We start from the raw sequence: 21,375 nt of genomic DNA on the forward strand, positions 1-21,375 counted from the left end.
GCCCCAGGAGAGGAGGAGAGGTGAGCTCTGCTCAACCCTCCCCTCTCCATGGAAAATAAAGCAGAATGTCCGTTCTTATGGCCAAAGATAGAGCAGGCTCTATCTTTATTTTTGCTGCAACAGCACGCTATGGTGATCTCACCGTACCAAGCCTTGGCACCATAGATGACTATGGGGAGCGTATATATGGCTGCAAATATATACGCCTCTCATACGTTCGTGTGAATGCAGCCCAACATACAGTTCAATTTAAATGTGTCACTGAGGCCCCGCCATCACCAGTTTTATGTAAATACCTTACTGCTGTCCACCCAGGCTAATATGCAGATCCATGTAAATCCAGTACTGTCCAGCCTCACAAATCCTCACCTCTTTCCTCAAATCATTACACCTGCTCCCTACTCCTTGTTGAAAGCTTTGCCTGCAAAATCCAGACATGCCAAAAAATTAGCACACAAAGCTTTGTACATACACTCACCGGCCACTTTATTAGGTACACCTGTCCAACTGCTCCTTAACACTTAATTTCTAATCAGCCAATCACATGGCGGCAACTCAGTGCATTTAGGCATGTAGACATGGTCAAGACAATCTCATGCAGTTCAAACCGAGCATCAGTATGGGGAAGAAAGGTGATTTGAGTGCCTTTGAATGTGGCATGGTTGTTGGGGCCAGAAGGGCTGGTCTGAGTATTTCAGAAACTGCTGATCTACTGGGATTTTCACGCACAACCATCTCTAGGGTTTACAGAGAATGGTCAGAAAAAGAAAAAACATCCAGTGAGCGGCAGTTCTGTGGGCGGAAATGCCTTGTTGATGCCAGAGGTCAGAGGAGAATGGGCAGACTGGTTCGAGCTGATAGAAAGGCAACAGTGACTCAAATTGCCACCCGTTACAACCAAGGTAGGCAGAAGAGCATCTCTGATCTCTGAACGCACAGTACATCGAACTTTGAGGCAGATGGGCTACAGCAGCAGAAGACCACACCGGGTGCCACTCCTTTCAGCTAAGAACAGGAAACTGAGGCTACAATTTGCACAAGCTCATCAAAATTGGACAGTAGGAGATTGGAAAAACGTTGCCTGGTCTGATGAGTCTCGATTTCTGCTGCGACATTCGGTTGGTAGGGTCAGAATTTGGCGTCAACAACATGAAAGCATGGATCCATCCTGCCTTGTATCAACGGTTCAGGCTGGTGGTGGTGGTGTCATGGTGTGGGGAATATTTTCTTGGCACTCTTTGGGCCCCTTGGTACCAATTGAGCATCGTTGCAACGCCACAGCCTACCTGAGTCCATCCCTTTATGACCACAATGTACCCAATATCTGATGGCTACTTTCAGCAGGATAATGCGCCATGTCATAAAGCTGGAATCATCTCAGACTGGTTTCTTGAACATGACAATGAGTTCACTGTACTCAAATGGCCTCCACAGTCACCAGATCTCAATCCAATAGAGCATCTTTGGGATGTGGTGAAACGGGAGATTCGCATCATGGATGTGCAGCCGACAAATCTGCGGCAACTGTGTGATGCCATCATGTCAATATGGACCAAAATCTCTGAGGAATGCTTCCAGCACCTTGTTGAATCTATACCATGAAGAATTGAGGCAGTTCTGAAGGCAAAAGGGGGTCCAACCTGTTACTAGCATGGTGTACCTAATAAAGTAGCCGGCGAGTGTAGACCCCACTGAATTCCAAGCTGGACAAAACTTCTAAGGTGTCCCCTTACTAGAACTTCGTTATTTTGGGCAAAACTACACATACTGGTGCTTATGCATAACAAGCCTGTATCTGTCAGTGATTTGCTAACAGTTTTCCAGTTTTGGACTGGGCCTAAAAGGCCACTGTACATGGCAGACATGGAGGTCTTTGTCCGACCTCTGGCTGCCATGGAAACTCCCCGAAATCGTGTTACCTCTGTCTCTCTCCTTAGCTGCTGCGATCAAGCTAAGCAGTTTAAGGGGTTAAACTTCCCGGCAAGGAGAGATCTCTTTGCCGGGCAGGCGCAGTATGTAACAGTGGTCTCCTGCTGCAAATTGTGCTGGCATAATGAAGGACGAAATAAATTGTCCAAATGCGGCAATGACCCAAAAATTAGTACTATCTATTTCGTCTTATGTCATCAAGCAGTTAAAGAATGGCTGGACCATTGTACAAGTCCCCTTCATCCTCATAGTCTGTAAGCTCTTGTGAGCAGGGCTCTCACTCCTATTGTTCCATCTGATCATGTCAATTCTCTGTAATGTCTATGTCTCTGTTAGATTTGCATATGAAGCCCTGTACAGCGCTGCGGAATATTATGGCGTCATATACATAAAGCTTTATTATTATAACATCCACCAGATCTGTGATGTTGTCATGGAGGAGGAAGAGGATTCCTGTGGCTTTTATCTGTGAAGCTCTAATGACCTCCATGACCAAGTGAGGTCAGTCAGTGCTGGAAAATACCGGGGGGCCACACAAAAGATTGACTCTTTTGCCCTTTTAACTTAGGGTTGGAGTCACTTTTGGTGCCAGCTGTTTATTTATTAATAGCTGTGTGTGGAGTTATTTTGAGTGTACACTAAATTTACAGTATAATGCAAGGGGTACACTGACTACTTTACATTGTATCAACGTGTTGTATCTTTATTGATGTCCCATGAAACGATAGGATAAACTGTTTATGAAAATGTGAAGGTTATAAAAACTTCTGTGAGTTTCTACTGCACATACCATGATGTCATGACATCATATATGGGCTCCTTGGTGATGCTAGGAGAAACATAATGGACCCCTTATATTTAGATGTAAATGTATGGAAGGAGCATTACGAGTAGGAGCACACAGTGATAAAATGTTTCCTGGTTGTTTATATCAAAGTCCATTCAATGTATTAACAAAGGGGACCTGTCATTAGGGACCTTTAAGTAACTTATTGACTGGTGGTTTAGTGTCCCAAAACGCCCACTACACACTCACATTAAAAACCAACATTTATACTTACTCGCATCTGAAGCTTCCCGTGCCTGCATATTGTGGCTAGTAAAGCTTGCGTAGTACACACCGGCTTCACCGGACAGTGAAGCCATGATATTATCCCAGCTTTAACTCTAGCAATGCAAGCGGAGGTGCCCCAGCACGGGATCTGCTGATGTGAGTCTTATGTGCTTCGTCAGACTCACATTTGGGTAAGTAAGTAAGTTTTTTTTTAATTAAGCCACACAAATTTAATATACAGGTTGATTTTGGACCCTAAACTAAAGGTCCATTCGGACCTGTAAATGGACACTGCTTTTATTTTCAAACACTTATCTATCTCTGGTAAGTCTGCAAAGTTAGCTTAGACATTGCTTCCCCCAAATTAATTCTCACATATACAGTGTCCCCCCTGTACAGTGTCTTGTAAATTATAATATTGTGCCTGTCATGAATTATTATAATAACAATTTACATACATGCTTCACCAGAACCAAGCTTAGTACATAAATACAGCACCAGTATGGAGTTCAATACATAAGTACAGTTCTAGAACCGAGCTTCATCTAGCAAACTTCCCCCTAGTATATATGTGACATACTGCCCCAAAGTATATAGGTAGCCCCAGCACACTGATCCCCTAAGTAGAGGAAGCCAGCAAACAAACCTCCCCCCAGTATATAGGTAGCCAGCACATTACACCCTCCAGTATATAGGTAAACAGCACACTACACCCCCCCCCCAGTATATAGGTAACCAGCACACTACAACCCCCAATATATAGATAGCCAGCACATTGCACCTCCCCTCCAGTATAAAGGGAGCCACAGCACACTGACTGCCACCAGTATATAGGTATCCAGCACACTGCACCCCTGTCCCTAGTACATAGGTAGCCAGCACACTGCCCTAACATGCACTCCCCGTGGCTCCTCTTCTCACAGCAGAATGAATGAAAAGACCTGGAAGTTGAGTATTTTATTTTTTACTGGGGACTGTGTGCAGCTGCTGTTGTCCCCCAGGCCCCCCCCTTTACGTTTCCCCTACCAGGTGGCACCTGGGTCTGTCATTCGCCCCGCGCCTGATTGAAGAAAGTAACTACACACGCCATTTCATATATATGTCCTTTTCTAGTATAATGATACAGATGAGATCCAAAATGGGAGGCATCTATCCAGTGGGCCTGGTAAAACATTTTTGGAATAGACAGCTTATGGACCATTGTCAGTGGTAGCAAAGATACATAATAGAAAACCTACAGTCATGGCCATAAGTTTTTAGAATGATACAAATGTTAATTTTTACAAAGTCTACTGCATCAGTTTTTATAATGGCAATTTGCATATACGCCAGAATGTTATAAAGAGTGATCAGCTTAACAGCAATTAATTGCAATGTCAATATTTGCCTAGAAAATTAACTTTTCCATGGCGTCCCCCATGACGGCCCCAACTGGAGGATGGCCCTTGACCTCTGTAGGGACAGGAAGCAGAGAGGTTAAATGCCCCTCCCCCGCACCCACACTCCAGTGGCTTCCTGTCCCTACACAGGGCAGGGAGTAGAGAGAAGTTTCTCTCCTCGCTTCCCATTAGTTGGGACAGTGAGGGGGGACACCATGGCGCGGGACCTATCCCTTACCCAGCACAGTTCCGGGCCTCGATCGGGTTGCGGCCCTTTCCTCTGCCTGCGGGGAACTGCGTTTTCTTCCGGCTCTGCCCGCAGCTCCTGGAGCCTACGACACCTGGAACATGTGATCCTGGCGCTCCCGCGCACTTCCGGTCGACCCCGGCGTCAACTTCCGGTGGAGTGACGAAACCGGAAGTGACGTCAAAGCCGCGCGACCCGGAAGCAGGATCGCGGGGCGGTAAGTTTAGATTGCTCTAGCGTGGTAATCGCGTGGATCTGAGGTCTAATCTTCATTCCGGAGCACACCTCTAACCTGCGGCTTACGAGTTAAAGGTTCCCTTTGGCGTTTTTCAGGTCAGGTCTTTGGCTTCAAACACCCTGATATGTACACCTGTGTATTATACTGGCACATACTATGTTTTTATTGCACTATATTCTGACATGGGCCACGTTTACCTTATAGACCCTGGTGGATCTCTCCTGGCTTACCGGTACCAGGTAAAATCCTACCCTTTAACCATTGCAGTGCTGATTTGCAAGCCTTCAATTGTTATTATTACATTCTAGGCTGGCTGGTTACTGTAGTTCCTCTAGGAGCATGGAACCCTGCAATTTGGAGGCCTTAGGTCTGGACCTCATATCCCCACCTCCTGTGAGTAGGGGTTAAAGGGATAGGGTGGTGGGTCACCCGCACGTCCCGTTTATAGCAGTTCCTTATCTGGGCTCTCCTTTCCTTGATAGGATCCCAAGGAAAAGGAAAAAGGCCGTGCTAAGGAGCAATCCTCCTCTGAGAGGAAGAAAACGGCTCATAAAAAGTGCAACATGTGCTTTGAAAAATTACCTAGTGCAAATAAAAAACCTGTGTGCAAAAATTGCCTGGATAATTTAATTCGTGAGGAAAGGACCTCATTCATGGATGAGATGCGCAGCTTTATCCAGGAGGAAGTCAGATCATCTGTGTCTTCATCCTTGGCTGCCTTTGCCCCCCTGGAACCACCTCAAAAGCGCCAGAGAATAGTGGAATCATCTTCTGGCCCCGCTTCAGACTCTGAAGGTGCTACGGTCAAGGATTCTTTGGAGCCTGATACGTTCGCTTCCACCTCTGCAAACAGGATGGAATCAAGATATCTGCTGGCCTCTGAAGACCTGGAGCCCCTCTTAAAGGCGGTGCGGGATACCCTGAAGATAGAGGAGGTAGAAGAGACGCAGTCCATTCAGGATGAACTCTTTGGTCTGCTCAAAGTCAAGAAGCGGCGCGTGTTCCCAGTCAATAATACTCTCAGGGATCTGATTCTGGAAGAATGGAGGGATCCGGAAAACAAAATTTCTCTTTCAAAAGAATTCAGAAATCGCCTTTCTTTTGATGAAGAAGAAGCCATGCTATGGAACTCGGCTCCTAAGATGGACATCCAGATCACTAAAATGACCAAGAAGACCGACTTGCCTTTTGAGGATGCTACCCAGTTGAAAGATCCGCTGGATAGAAAGGCAGACAGCTTATTAAAAAAGAGCTGGGAATGTTCCATGCTGAACCTTAAATCCAACATTGCTACAACGTCTGTAGCTCGCACACTGTTCCACTGGGTAATGGAGTTGGAAAAGCATGTAAGGGATGGAACCCCAAGGGAGCTGTTACTTAATACCTTCCCGACCCTGAAAGCAGCCACAGCTTTCATTGCAGACGCCTCGGCGGAAGGAGTGAGGATCAGTGCTAAAGAAGGGGCTCTTTCCAACTCCGTAAGAAGATCCCTTTGGTTGCGCCAGTGGAGCGGAGACTTCAGGTCGAAGTCTAAATTGTGCGGCATCCCGTTCGAGGGGGAGTATGTGTTTGGGCCCGAATTGGACACCATCCTGGAGAGGGCGGCGGATAAGAAAAAGGGCTTTCCAGAATCCAGGACCAGTCTGAGGAAACCTTCCTTTCGTGACCCCAAAGACAGGAGACCATCCTTTAGGGGCAAGGGTAAACAAGGAAGGTGGAGCTACCCTAAAGGTAGAAGAGGCAGGGGGTTTCTACTCAACCCCAGTAACTCCGCTACGAGTTTCAGGAAGCAATGACGCCAAGGTGGGAGGAAGACTGTTGAATTTTCATCAGCAATGGAGCCGGATAACATCAAACCCCTGGATTCTGTCCATCCTCCAGGATGGCTACAAGATAGAATTGACCGCTCTTCCTCCCACAAATTTCGTCCTTACCAGACAACCCTCTCGGGAGCTGTCGCTCCAACTCTGTACAGAAGTGCAGAAGTTATTAGAGCTGGATGTGATTATCCCTGTACCCCAGGAACATCAGAGAAGAGGACATTACTCTCCATTGTTCCTGATAAAGAAACCAAACGGGAAGTCCAGGATGATCTACAACCTGAAAGGGCTAAACAGGTTCGTAAAAGCTACCTCCAGATTGAGACCTCATTTAAAACAAAATATTCCAAACTGGGATTTGTCTCTGGTGTTGAATCACCTGACAGGTCCTCCATTTGAGCCCATAGAGACTACGGACCTTAGAAGCCTAACCCTCAAGCTGACCTTCCTTATAGCCATAACCTCAGCTAGACGGTTAGGAGAAATCCAGGCTCTCTCCCTTAAAGAACCTTACCTTAGAGTTCTGGAAGATAGAGTAATTCTAACTCTAGATAAGACCTTTGCTCCCAAAGTGTCTTCCAGTTTTCATCGCAATCAAGAAATTGTGTTACCTTCTTTTTGCCAGAACCCTAAGAACAGTAAGGAGTCAGCATGGCATACTCTGGATGTGAGGAGATGTCTTCTCCACTACCTGGACATCTCTAGACCTTGGAGAAAGGACGACAACATCCTGCTGCAGTATACAGGGAAGAATAAGGGGAAGAAAGCTTCCAAAGCATCTATTGCCCGTTGGATCCGGACTACCATCAAAGAGGCATATGATGCCGAAAATATGGACATTCCTGGGACTGTCAGGGCCCATTCAACCAGGGGGGTGGCAGCCTCATGGGCTGAAAAACGTGGGGCCTCTCTAGTCGATATCTGTAAAGCAGCTACCTGGTCTAGCCAGTTAACATTCGCTAGACACTACAGATTAGATATCCAAAGCGCCAGGGACCAGGCCTTCGGTAGGAAAGTCTTGCAGGCAGTTGTCCCACCCTAAAGGTACTGGTAATCTGGTACATCTCCAGTTGGGGCCGTCATGGGGGACGCCATGGAAAAGGAGAATTATTCTCACCGTTAATTCGGTTTCCATTAGTCCACCATGACGGCCCATATATTTTTTCCGTCCCCTTTTATTTTTATAAGACAGAGTAGTCTTAGTTTTTATTATTTAACCTGTTGTATCTGTGTGTGACTATAACATACAATAAATGGGTTGCATCCACAGCCGGTGTAGTTATTTGGTAGCCACTGGAGTGTGGGTGCGGGGGAGGGGCATTTAACCTCTCTCCTTCCTGTCCCTACAGAGGTCAAGGGCCATCCTCCAGTTGGGGCCGTCATGGTGGACTAATGGAAACCGAATTAACGGTGAGAATAATTCTCCTTTTTCCCGCAAAACACATTTCAACTTCATTGCAGGCCCGCCTTAAAAGGAGCAGCTAACATGGTTTCAGTGATTGCTCCAGTAACATAGGTGTGGGTGTTGATGAGGACATCAATCTGTCATTATTAAGTAAGATCCACCCCACTGGACACCAAAGGAGACTGGTGCTTGGCATCATTGTTTCTCTTCTGTTAACCATGGTTATCTCTAAAGAAACATGCACAGTCATCATTGCACTGCATAAAACTGGCCTAACAGGGAAGACTATCGCAGCTAGAAAGATTGCACCTCAGTCAACAATCAATCGCATCATCAAGGAATTCAAGGAGAGAGGTTCCATTGTTGCCAAAAAGGCTCCAGGGCGCCCAAAAAGGACCACTAAACGCCAGGACCGTCTCTTAAAAGTGTTTCAGCTTCGGGATGGGGCTCCCAGCAGTGCAGAGCTTGCTCAGGAATGGCAGCAGGCAGGTGTGAGTGCATCTGCACGCACTGTGAGGCGGAGACTCTTGGAGCAATGCCTGGTGTCAAGGAGGGCAGCAAAGAAGCCCCTTCTCTCCAGAAAAAACATCAGGGACAGACTGATATTCTGCAAAAGGTACAGGGAGTGGACTGCTGAGGACCGGGGTAAAGTCATTTTCTCTGATGAAGCCCCTTTCCGATTGTTTGGAACATCTGGAAAACAGCTTGTACGGAGAAGACAAGGCGAGTGATACCACCAGTCTTGTCTCATGCCAACTGTAGAGCATCCTGCAACCATTCATGGGGTTGCTTCTCAGCCAAGGGAATTGGCTCTCTCACAGTCTTGCCTAAAAACACATTCATGAATAAAGAATGTCCTCCAAGAGCAACTTCTCCCAACCGTCCAAGAGCAGTTTGGTGATCAACAATGCCTTTTCCAGCATGATGGAGAACAAAACATAGAGATTTTGTGTCCATGGCCTTAAAACTCCCCAGATGTTTATCCCATTGAGAACTTGTGGTCAATCATCAAGAGACGGGTGGACAAACAAAAACCAACAAATTGTGACAAAATGCAAGCATTGATTGTGCAAGAATGGACGGCTATCAGTCAGGATTTGGTCCAGAAGTTGATTGAGAGCTGCCAGGGAGAATTGCAGAGGTCCTGAAGAAGAAGGGTCAACACTGCAGATACTGACTTGCTGCATTAACTCATTCTAACTGTCAATAAAAGCTTTTGTTGCTCATAATATGATTGCACTTGTATTTCTGTATGTGATAAACACATCTGACAAACACACATAAAAACCAGAAGGCAACAGATCATGTGAAAATATAATATTTGTGTTATTCTCAAAACTTATGGCCATGACTGTATGAGGGGTATACAGGAATACTACAATGTAACCACAGGCATTTTGGGACGCGCCGATGTTTACTGTTCATTTACTTTTATATGTGATCTAAGGAAAGGGGGTGATTCAAGCGCCCAGCGATCTATACTGAAGATTTACATTCACCTTATTCTATTGTCACACATGCTCAGTACTTTGTGATTCTGTAGAATAGGAAGCAGCTGCATACTATCACAGTGCAGCAGCTGCCAATAGAAGGACATTATGGTCCCTACAAATAATGGGACACAGCCACCCCCGCCTGAGCCCTGTATTCCCCATCACTGCTGAGGACCTCGTCCTTCTGGGCGATGAAGTTTATCCCGACCACTAGGGGACGAGGAGGTCCTCACAAGTAATAGGAAGTATCCGGCTCAAGCAGAACTGGCCATTCCCCTCACTGATGATAGTATAGTATTTAGACACAACTGTTATTCTTCCTGACAGCACCGTCCACTACCAGTCACTTCCGTCTCCCCTACAGCGTCTGTGACTGCTAACTTGGTCACTCCCATTTTGTGTGTTGCTTTACGGCACACACTTCCACATTGTAGGGAGCCACTTCCAGACTATCTATACGCAAGGAGGTGAACACAGTCCTCCCAGGTCCCACAATGCAGCGGGGAGAGCGGCGCAAGGCTCGTACGGCTCACGTCACACAATTCCCGGATGATCCCTACACTGTATGCGGGGTTTCAAGACCCGGGATGACCACCTTGGTGTTAGATAACGGGGCCTACACCGCGAAGATCGGATACAGCAACGGAGACGTGAGGTGCGCTATGTATGGAGACAAGGGCGCCAGCGGGCTGCTTACCATAGAGTTGTCATAGAGCGGCAGACAGAGTACTCTCTATCCTGACTGTCTTCTCACTGGCCGCAGCTGGGAGGACCCGCAGTGTGTACAGGCTTCTGTATGGGGACAGTTCCTTCACACATTCCAATTCTGGAAAGTAAATGACACAACTCCAGCAGAAAGTCCACTGCAAACTGCAGAAAATTACACTGGGAGGAAAGGACAATAGAGGAAGCTATATAATGTGATAGAGCATACTCAGTGTCCTCTCTCTAGTTCTGCACCTTGTATAAGACACGAACGTGACAGCACCCTCAAAAACCAGCACCAAATTGTAATTGTGATGACAGTTTGGCGGGCTGATTTATGGATGTGGAGTAGATATTTCTTAGGGTGCGATCACACATTGCGCTAGCTTTGCATTTACAAATACAGTGCCTCGGCCTGATCGCATATGCGTTTCTATGGCAACATATGAGATCGGTGCAATGTGTTTGTAATGCATCAGCAAAACGTATGCTTTTGACTCATTTTAAACCTACTTGCGTGATCACTGGTATCGGTCGCAGCTATGTTCCAATGTTTAACCGCAAACATGTTTTCCCAAATTTGTACTGATTCTTCACAAACTTGCCTACATCAAACATGTTAAAATGAAAATACAATTAATTAAAGCTTTCCACCTAGTTTGAAAACGCAGCTCAAGAGAGTAAACGCCATGCATTAACAGACAAGTTAACTCATAGGAAAACATGGGCTCGGCACCCACTGCATTCTAGACTGCAAAACACGAACACAGGGCAAAAACGCATCACAAACACCATGTGTGACCGCATCCTCAGTGTGGAAATGTGGTGCAGGTTTTTTTGCATCATGTCCAATTGCTGCTGTTGAAATTATACAGATTTTTCATAGGTAAATAATGACTTCTGTAATGTGACGTGCAAATTTTCATGCGTATCCTTAATTTTCGGATACCGGATATTTATGATATCGGGGAATTGCCACTCGCCCTGCTGATGTCCGTTGAAAAAGAGCAGCCGATAGGAATAAGACCTAATCTATAACTTGCGGCGTGGTTTCTCAGCTAATACTTTTGTAATAGGTGCAGCTATCCTACCGATTTTATCATTTGCACTGCACCATGTTTTTTTGTTTATTTTTCTTTAGCAATGAGATTAATATTTGTTTTTTTTTTTCAGTGTTATACCAAACTGCCAATTCAGATCAAAGACCGCGCGCTTAAAGACGTTTACAGCAAATCAAATTGACGAAGTAAAAGATCCGTCCGGACTTTTTTATATACTTCCATTTCAAAAGGTAATTTATTATAAGGCAATAAATGTATACATTATAAGTAAATGGAGTCCTCTTTTATTATTTCTTACCTAGTTGAGAAAAAACAGCTATAGATACATATCTTCCAGTGGAGAATTAATCCGACTTGCCTACTGATACAAGTGGGAAAACTAAGGAGGAGTATATGAAGTTCTTTCTTATAATCTTCTTTCTCATATAATCTTCCAGAAAAACTAAGAAAATAAAGTAAGAATATTTAATAATCCTAAAGTGAAGCACACCCTAGTCTATTGGGATTAATGGTAAAATGTAAGCATAATGTTTCCCCATTGCAAAAACAAAAAAGTTCCAACAAAATGAATTACTGTATTTTGTTTTGATCAGATTGAAGACAAGAATTATGTAAAGGTTGTTCTGACCTTTATTATGCCCCTATTATATCGCAAATATAGAACACTGACACATACTTGCCATTCAGATACTTCTTGTGTCTGGCATTTTTGTTCTGTCAATTTGCATACTTTAGTCTTTAATAAAGTCATAAAACCCCTTTAAAATATTATTTCTTATTCTAAATCTAACTGGAAGGTAATGTAGGAATGTGGCCGATCCAGGTTTTTATTTTCATCTGGAAAGAAGGCTGAATATGTCCCTCTTAAAAGATTTGAATAAGCTTTAAAAAACTGGAATTGTAGACCCTGCTGTAATGGGATAGGACTGCCATATCTAAAAGTAGTACCGTAATAGGGTTGCTCTTGGACTTTCCTTATTACAATCAGTGATGTGATTATGGAGACTTGAGGAAAAGTGTGTGTCATATTCTTCCCGCCTGTATGTATGCAACTACATGGTATACATGTGATCTCATTTTGAAGAAAGTAGTATTCTAATTGAAAAACTGTTCTGTGTGTAACTCCTGTCATCTGCTTATGGCACAAACTTTACTATAATTCTGTTGTAAATTAACTAAAATGTTCTTTATTAAACAGGGCTACTTGGTGAACTGGGATGTCCAAAGACAAGTATGGGATTACCTTTTTGGGAAGGAAATGTTTCAGGTAATGTACTATTTGTGGCAAGTAATTAGTACTGCTGCCAGTGGTGGTGGTTTTGTTGAACCTTTTGAAGTTGAACCTTTCACCAGATTCCCTCACAAGCCTAATAACAAGTTCCTATAGCACTATACTCGCTTGTGCCCAAGCTGTTTTTAGCTAAAAAATAGTTCCTGTGCATAGGAAATTAAGTTTGTAAACCTACTTGGCACCCTGCCTAAAGGAGCAGGGTGTTCCAAGAGCATGTGCTAGTCATGTATCTCTCACTACAAGTCTACTGGTAAGTCCCTCCTCCCCCTTCCTTGGGCTTATGAGGCATCCTGTGTTCTGCACAGCATAAGGGAGAAGGAAGATCAGACATTGAGGTCAGAGACACACTGGCTTGCATGATAGCACACACCCTTGGGACACCCTGCACCTTCAGGCAGGGTGGCAGGTAGCCTTACAAACTTCTTCATTTTCTGGGGATAGGTACTATGCATTTTTTGTTTAAAAACAGTATGGGCAAAAGTTAGTATAATACTATGGGAATTTATTAGTGAAAATCTGGTGACGGCTTACTTTTAAAAAGATGTTCCAATAATGCAGTTCATGTTATCATAATGATATCCAAATTTCAAATTATCTTGCTTTCTTTATTTTGGCAACCAAAATCAGACAATAAAAAAAATTATATCCTTAAAGAGAACCCGTCATGCAAAATAACCCCCCTAAACTAAATATATTTTCATAAACTGCCATTAGAGAGCATTGCCTCTATCCCTTCATTGTCCCTCTACATGCCTGTAAACCTAAGCAATGAGGACCTAAAGCTGTATGCAAATGACCTGTGAAATGTCCAATGAAGCATTAGCATATTCAAGCTGTGCACTCTATTCATGAGTGGGAGGTACAGCCACACCCCCAGTGCATGACTGACAGCCTGTATAACGGTGTGAGGCTGTATAATGATGTGAGGTTGTATAATGATGTGCTTCCTGGTGCTGGTGGCCACGCCCCCTGCAGCCTGTGTGTGCATGTGTGTGTGTTTAGGAGAGATACAGCAGCTCCAGGCAGCCATGTTACAGCAGAACATGTCAGATTCATGTGTAGCTGATGTCTGTGTCTCTCACCTGTATATTAGGAGGATGCAGCAGGTCAGCAGATGCAGCACACACACTAGCCATGCTTTACTATACATTACACACAGACATGAGCAGTGGGGGGAGAGGGGAGGGGGAACAGGGGTGACATCACTGCCTCTGACCATGTGACCAGCCTCATTTACATGATAAAAATAGATGATTTTACAATGAATACAGGCAGTCCCCGGGTTACGTACAAGATAGGGTCCGGAGGTTTGTTCTTAAGTTGAATTTGTATGTAAGTCGAAACTGTATATTTTATAATTGTAGATCCAGACAAAAAAACTTTTGGCCCCAGTGACAATTTGAGTTTAAACATTTTTTGCTGTAATGGGACCAAAGATTATCAATAAAGCTTCATTACAGATTCCTTACAGCTGATCATTGCAGTCTGGGACTATAGTAAAGCATTCAGAGTGCTTCACCTGAGGTCAGAGGGGTCTGTCTGTAAGTATGGGTTGTTTGTAAGTCGGGTGTCCTTAAAGTAGGGGACCGCCTGTAATGTATGAAATAACTAGATAGGCTGGGATGGGATCCTTGTGAGCTGCTCCAACAGGTAGTAGTGACAGGACTAGTGACACAGACCTGATGACAGGTGTCCTTTAAGAATAGGTCAAAGATTGGGGGGATGCTGGTTGTAGTAGCCATCAGCAACGCACAAATGCAGCTCAATTTATGAATCGAGCACTTAAAATAACTATGTCAATTATCACAATCTATTCCTTTAATATGTGGGTCCTTATATTGCATGAACTTGTTTTATATTTTTCAGGTGGACTTTGTGGAATCAAACATAATAATCACAGAGCCCTACTTTAACTTCAGCTCAATTCAGGAGTCTATGAATGAGATTTTGTTTGAAGAGTATCAGTTCCAGGCAGCACTTAGAGTGAACCGTATGTATTTCCTGCTATAAAAGGTCTTATGGTTGTTTGGGAAGTTGTAATAATATTTTGTTCTGCTCTCTTCCTAGCCGGAGCTCTTAGCGCACACAGATACTTTCATGACAACCCATCAGAGTTGTGCTGTATCATTGTAGACACTGGTTATTCCTTCACCCACATTGTGCCCTTTTGTCGTAGTAAGAAAAAGAATGAAGGGATAATAAGGTAGGAGAATTGTGCAGGGAACTAAACCGATTACTGTCTATCTCTGGAAAGCAGCCTGAATATTTGTTTTTACTGTCAATATCATTTATTCTTCCAGAATTAATGTTGGTGGAAAACTGTTAACAAATCATCTCAAAGAAATCATATCCTACAGGTGAGCTTATAGAAATACACTGCAATTTAGGCTTGTAGTTTTGCTGTTTAATCTGTAGGGGTTGAACCAAGAAAAATATATAACAGATCCACTGCATTCTGACACTGCCCAGTGCCTTGACACTCTGCAGTTCCTGGTTCAGCTCCACTCGGGTGGAGGCTTGTCATCTCCACAGTCTCTCACTGACAGCAACAGTGACCTAAATGCTCAGTCAGTCTCCTCCCTGACATGTCTCTCTGTAGAGCTGCACTGTTCACTGCAGAGTAGCCAATAATTATACCTTTTCTATTTGTTCATAAGCAGTGAACACAATTAATTGTTCTATTGGATCCTCTACAGTGAGAAAATTGAATGAGCACTCATGTCCGCGGTTCATTAGGTGGACATGCACATTGTTATACAATATATCAGCAGGTGGTGCCATACTGTATAAGGAAATGTCAAATTTCTTCATTGGATTACTTTTGCAATATCATGCAATTGGAAAACATTGTTTATTTCTAATAAATATGATATGTAACAGTGAGACAACACCTTTTAAAGATGCATATTTTTAAAGCACCAAATTGGTGTTAACAGAGCCCTACCTATGAATATAATAAAAGAGAAGGTGAGTATAAGCCATTTATAGGTTTTATATATAGATCCCTCTGGAAGAATATTACAAAACATTTCAGAATTTGGATAACCCTATTTAATAATTTAATTTGAAATTTGTTAGATTTTGCAACTGTTTTTTCCCCTAAGACCTCCTGCAAATGATCAGAAATGTATTTTTCACAAGGATTCCAGCGGATTACAGAACCTTTGAAATAAATTACTATACTATATATAGTAATTATATATAATAAATATATATATACTATTTTAAGTTCATGATTGTCATTTTTTTTTTTTTTTTTTGCTGCAGATTTCTCAGTCCCCATGGGAGACAGATTCCCAATGAAACCTAAACTAAGGGCACCATTTAAAGGCAATCTCTCACCAAGATCTACCTCATTAACTGCTATATTATATAGGGCTTGGTCCACACATGTGATCCATACCTTAGGTTTTACATTCAGACTGATCTATTCATAATAAAAGTCTACTTTAAAAATATTCAAATCAGGCTGGTGTGCCTTGGGGACAATAACCCTGCCCCTTACTGCACTTCCTCCTTACCCAGAGCCTTCACTCATCCTCCTGACCTCTGCTACGTCACTCCTGGCTTCAGTGAAGACTCTCTTATGCTTGCATTAACATCTGGAAGCTTCAGATGTGGCTACCAAATGTAGACTCTGCAAACGCCCCACAAAGCACTTCAGCCTTCACTTCAATATTTCCAAAGTTAACTTTTTGCATAGATAGAACAGTCTGAATCTAAAAATAAAGGTATGTGTAGCATAAGTGGACCTAGCCCTACATAATAGCGGTTAGAGGAGGTAGATGGGATTCAATGAGTTCCCCTTAAATTAAATGCCTGATATTTCTGATTGTGCCAGAAAGCCTCTTTTTGCACTGTGGTTTACAGTCAGTCCCCGGGTTATGTACAGGATAGGTTCTGGAACTTTTTTCTTAAATGGATTTGTATGTAAGTCGGAACTATATATTTTATAATTGTAATCCCAGCCAAACATTTTTTTTGGTCTCTGTGACAATTGGATTTAAAAAATGTTGGATTGTTATAAGAACCAGGATTAACAATAAACCTTAATAAGACACCTTTAATAATTGTTATAACTGTTTATTGAAGCTTAGGGCTAGAGTACAGTAAATTACCAATTACCAGAGTTCCATTTGTAACTAGGGGTTGTCTGTAAGTTGGGTGTTCTTAAGTAGGGGACCACCTGTATATTGCAAAATATCTCGTCTTCCTGCAGTTTGTGATGTGGCTTTTCAATCTCTGTTATTTTATCCCAGACAACTGCATGTTATGGATGAGACTCATGTTATCAATCAAGTAAAAGAAGATGTGTGCTACGTGGCTGCAGATTTTTATAAAGACATGGAAGTGGCAAAGTAGGTTTTATGAGAAAGTGCTTAGTTTTACATTGAAAATTCACATTACAAAACTAACAAATATTCTCTTCAGGTTAAAAGGGGAAGACAACCCGTTGATGGTTGATTACGTTCTGCCGGATTTTAGCACTATCAAGAAAGGTTATGTGAAGGTATGTTTTTATTTTGGAACATCCCATTTAGAGGTGCAAGTGTTACCCCCCCCCCCCCCCCCCCTTTATAAAAAAAATAAATATTTCTGCATTTTTTTCAAATGAAGAACTATACAACCAAACATGCAGGTGGCAATGATTAATTATACATATCACAATATGTAGTTACCCTACTTATAATCTTGCTATTAACATTTAGTGTAATCTATATGCAGAACCAGACATTTTGATGAGAAATTGTGGCGGAGGAACAATTGATTAGGAAATGTCAAATGTTTCAATCAAATTTTTTTTTAAAAACCTTTTTAAAGACTTTCAATCTGTAAAATAATCCTAAGATTTCTTAGTTCTCTCACTGTAGAGATCACTTTTCAATAGTCACCTTAGGTAATAGGTAACCTTAGTTATAAACCATTCCGTTTCCATATTCACATGGTGGAAAGTAAACTAGAAAACTCTTGCATCGAAGCCAGTAAACATGTGGCCATACACAATAAGAAAAAAACAAACAAACTTTAACAAATATTTTTTTTCCTAGATAATAATACCTCTTGGGTAAAACACACACACATATATTTATATATTATAATAATTTTTTTTTTTTTAAACGTGTCTTATCTGTCATGTCGAAGCACCAGTCTGACTACAAGTAAATCCATATCATCATATTGTACAGTAGTGGTCATTTGATTTACTTTCTTTCTTAATTTATAAACCTTGATACAATTTTCAGTGAAGAAAGTTATTGCGTCATCTCTGAACACTACATCCGCCTTATTAGTTAAAATGAGAGTACCTTAGAATTACTGGTATACTGTGTCTGTGTAAATGACAACACTTTACGAATGTGTAATAAACTCATACTATTTGTCAAAGTTTTTGTGACTCCTATAATAATTTGGCTATTGCATCTGCAATTTTCAGCCAAGGGAAGAGATGGTGTTTAGTGGAAAACCCACAGCAGGGGAACAGATTCTCCGTCTGACTAATGAACGGTTTGCAGTCCCTGAAATACTGTTCCATCCCTCAGACATAGGAATTCAAGAAATGGGGATTCCTGAAGCAATAGTACATTCCATTAGTAATCTCCCTGAAGGTAAGCAAGCAGAGAATCCTTTCTAGATGTATTACACCTGCTTAGAGAGGAAATTGTCCCCAAACCTTCACTTCTGCTAAATAAATAATTCCTTACAAAATGTATTCTAAATTTTCTCTAAAGTAGAAACTTACCTTATGTTGTCCACTTTCAGCAAATAATTGATTTGGTTTGTGTTATGAAAAGTTGTATAGTTTTCCAATATAATTTCTGTAAGAATTTCTCACTGTTTTCTAGATCTCTGCTTGCTTTCCTGCTATAGAGAGCTTCCTGTGGGTATACACCGCTCCATGGTCATGTGATGTCCCACAGGTGCTCTGATTACACTTTGTGATACTAATGAGCCGTGCACCTGTGTGACATCACATGACCAGGGACCAGTATTTATCCACATGAGGTAAACATAGAAGCTTCTTATAGGATGACAGCAAGCAGAGATCTAAAAGCCATGAGGAATTGATACAGAAAGTATATTAAAAAATTGGATAACTTTTCTTTACTCGAACAATATCAACTATTTAGTAAAGTAGGCAACCCCTTTTACGCCTCATAGTTACTCACTTTCAATATCTAATTATTTTTAGAGATGCAACCGCACTTCTTCAAGAACATAGTTCTTACTGGAGGAAACGCACTATTTGCAGGATTCAAAGAGCGTGTGTATTCTGAAGTGCGGAAACTCACTCCAACAGACTATGATGTGTCTGTCATATTGCCCAAAAAGTAAGTTTTTTGAACTTGTACAGCAACTGACCAAAATATGACCAAGACATTTGATGATATATCCTTGGATGTTACCACTAATTAATGTTGGGAGAATACCCATTTACCGTATTTTTCGGACTATAAGGCGCACAAAAAAATAAAAAATTCACTTAAAGTGCCATGGTCATTAAAGGACACCTGTCATCAGGTCTATGTCACTTGTCCTGTCACTACTACCTGTTGGAGCAGCTCACAAGGATCCCATCCCAGCCTTTATCTAGTTATTTCATACATTATTCATTGTAAAATCACATATTTTTTATCATGTAAATTAGGCTGGTCACATGGTGAGAGGCAGTGTTGTCACCCCTGTTACCCCTCTCCTCTCCTCCCCCTGCTCATGTCTGTGTGTAATGTATCGTAAAGCATGGCTAGTGTGTGTGCTGCATCTGCTGCCATGCTGCAGCCTCCTAATATACAGGTGAGAGACACAGACATCAGCTACACATGAATCTGACATGTTCTCCTATAACATGGCTGCCTGGAGCTGCTGTATCTCTCCTATATATACACACACATGCACACACAGGCTGCAGGGGGCGTGGCCACCAGCAACAGGAAGCACATCATTATACAGCTTCACATCATTATACAGGCTGTCAGTCATGCACTGGGGGTGTGGCTGTGCCTCCCACTCATGAATAAGGTGGACAGCTTGAATATGCTAATGCTTCATTGGACATTTCACAGGTCATTTGCATACAGCTTTAGGACCTCATTGCTTAGGTTTACAGGCATGTAGAGGGACAATGGAGGGATAGAGGCAATGCTCTCTAATGGCAGTTTATGAAAATATATTTAGTTTAGGGGGGTTATTTTGCATGACGGGTTCTCTTTAAAGCCATTTCAGGCCCTTCATTAATGGGTTGAGGTGTTTGTATGAGGCCACTAATCAGTCCTATATTATCAGGGTAAGGAAGAAAGAGTCAGGCTTGTTGGGTTTTAATGTAAAATAGATTGCACCCTTTCACGCGTGTGTGAAATTCATCTACAATCACGTTGTCTCCTAGGACTGCAGGTGTAGTATATTCTAAATGGAAAAAAGGTGATTATGGCACATCCATAAAAATATGGAAAATAAAAAATCTTTATTGAAATCTTAAACACAGTGGGTTAGCGGACATCAAGCCTACACGTTTCAAACATCTTGTTCTCAGTCATGGCATGACTAAGAGTACAAGATGCTCGAAATGCTTGATGTCCACTAACCAATAATGTTTTTAAGATTTTAATAAAGATTTTTTTTTTAGTTACGTACAAGATAGGTTCTGTAGGCTTGTTCTTAAGTTAAATTTGTATGCAAGTCGGAACTGTGTACAGTTGGAATTTAAAAATGTTGGTTTGTCATAAGAACCAGGATTAACAATAAAGCTTATTTGCAGACACCTTTTATAACTCCTACAGCTGATTATTAGAACTTAGGGCTAAAGTACTGTAAATGACCAAAATCCAGAGGTCAGTTTGTAACTAGGGGTTGTCTGTAAGTCGGATGTTCTTAAGTAGGAGACAGACTGTATTTATGGATGTGCCGCAATCACTTTTTTTCATTTGTAATACGTTGGGTTTTAATATGACAGATTCCTTGTTCTGTGGGAGAATAGCGAAGATTCAAACAAGCACCTGAAATGGCAATTTTTATGGTTGGTTTTAAAATATGGTGTACGATATTTGTCTTTTTCAGCCCCATTACATACTCTTGGGAAGGAGGAAAGTTGATATCGGAAAATGATGATTTTGAAGACATGGTGGTGACCAGGGAAGACTACGAGGAGAATGGGCATCTAATTTGTGAAGAGAAATTTGATATTTAGTTTACTGTCATGTAAATATTTTTTAAACACTTTTTTTTCTAGTGGTGTAAATAGATGAATGTCATAAATATTTATTTGATATATTTTTTTGTCATTATTGCAGAATATTTTTGTTTAAAAATGTATGTAAAGGGAACCTGTCAGGACATTTTTTAGGGTACATTCACACGCGGTATGCCTGCCGTGCGGGCATACCGCTGTGTGCTGGAGTGGAGGAGGAGGTGACCCCTCCTCCCTCCATAGAGAATACACGGCCGCACACACGACGAAAGATAGAGCATGCTCTATCTTTTTGCGGTGTGCGGCCCGGATTGTATCCACGCCGTGCCGCTATTGCCGTCTATGGGGACGTACATGTGGCCGCAAATTTGCGGCCACGTGTACGTCCCCACAGACGGCCATGTGAATAAGCCCTTACTAATACAGCTAGTGACAGGTTCCTATTGAGCCCTATTACAGACTTCCTTCTTTTAGGTAAAAATGTTTTACTTACATCCCCATAAATCAACTTTATTACCTGCCATCAGAGGGGGCATGGGGCAGATGTAGTATACAGCCAAGTCGCCAGTAG

At 42.3% G+C, this 21,375-nt stretch overlaps 1 protein-coding gene across 1 annotated transcript; it reads left to right on the forward strand.

Annotated features, from left to right (window-relative positions):
• Positions 1-9,877: 9,877 nt before the first annotated feature.
• ACTR6 (actin related protein 6) lies at positions 9,878-20,887 on the forward strand. Its single transcript, XM_072146337.1, has 11 exons — positions 9,878-10,220; positions 11,444-11,561; positions 12,530-12,598; positions 14,489-14,612; positions 14,690-14,825; positions 14,923-14,979; positions 16,882-16,980; positions 17,054-17,132; positions 18,057-18,228; positions 18,813-18,951; positions 20,675-20,887. The coding sequence occupies exons 1-11, from the start codon at positions 10,060-10,062 to the stop codon at positions 20,802-20,804; spliced, it is 1,284 nt and encodes a 427-aa protein (XP_072002438.1). The 5' UTR covers positions 9,878-10,059; the 3' UTR covers positions 20,805-20,887.
• The last annotated feature ends 488 nt before the right edge of the window (positions 20,888-21,375 follow it).

The sequence above is a fragment of the Engystomops pustulosus genome, chromosome 4, assembly GCF_040894005.1.
Source record: "Engystomops pustulosus chromosome 4, aEngPut4.maternal, whole genome shotgun sequence".
Classification (NCBI taxonomy): Eukaryota; Metazoa; Chordata; class Amphibia; order Anura; family Leptodactylidae; genus Engystomops; species Engystomops pustulosus.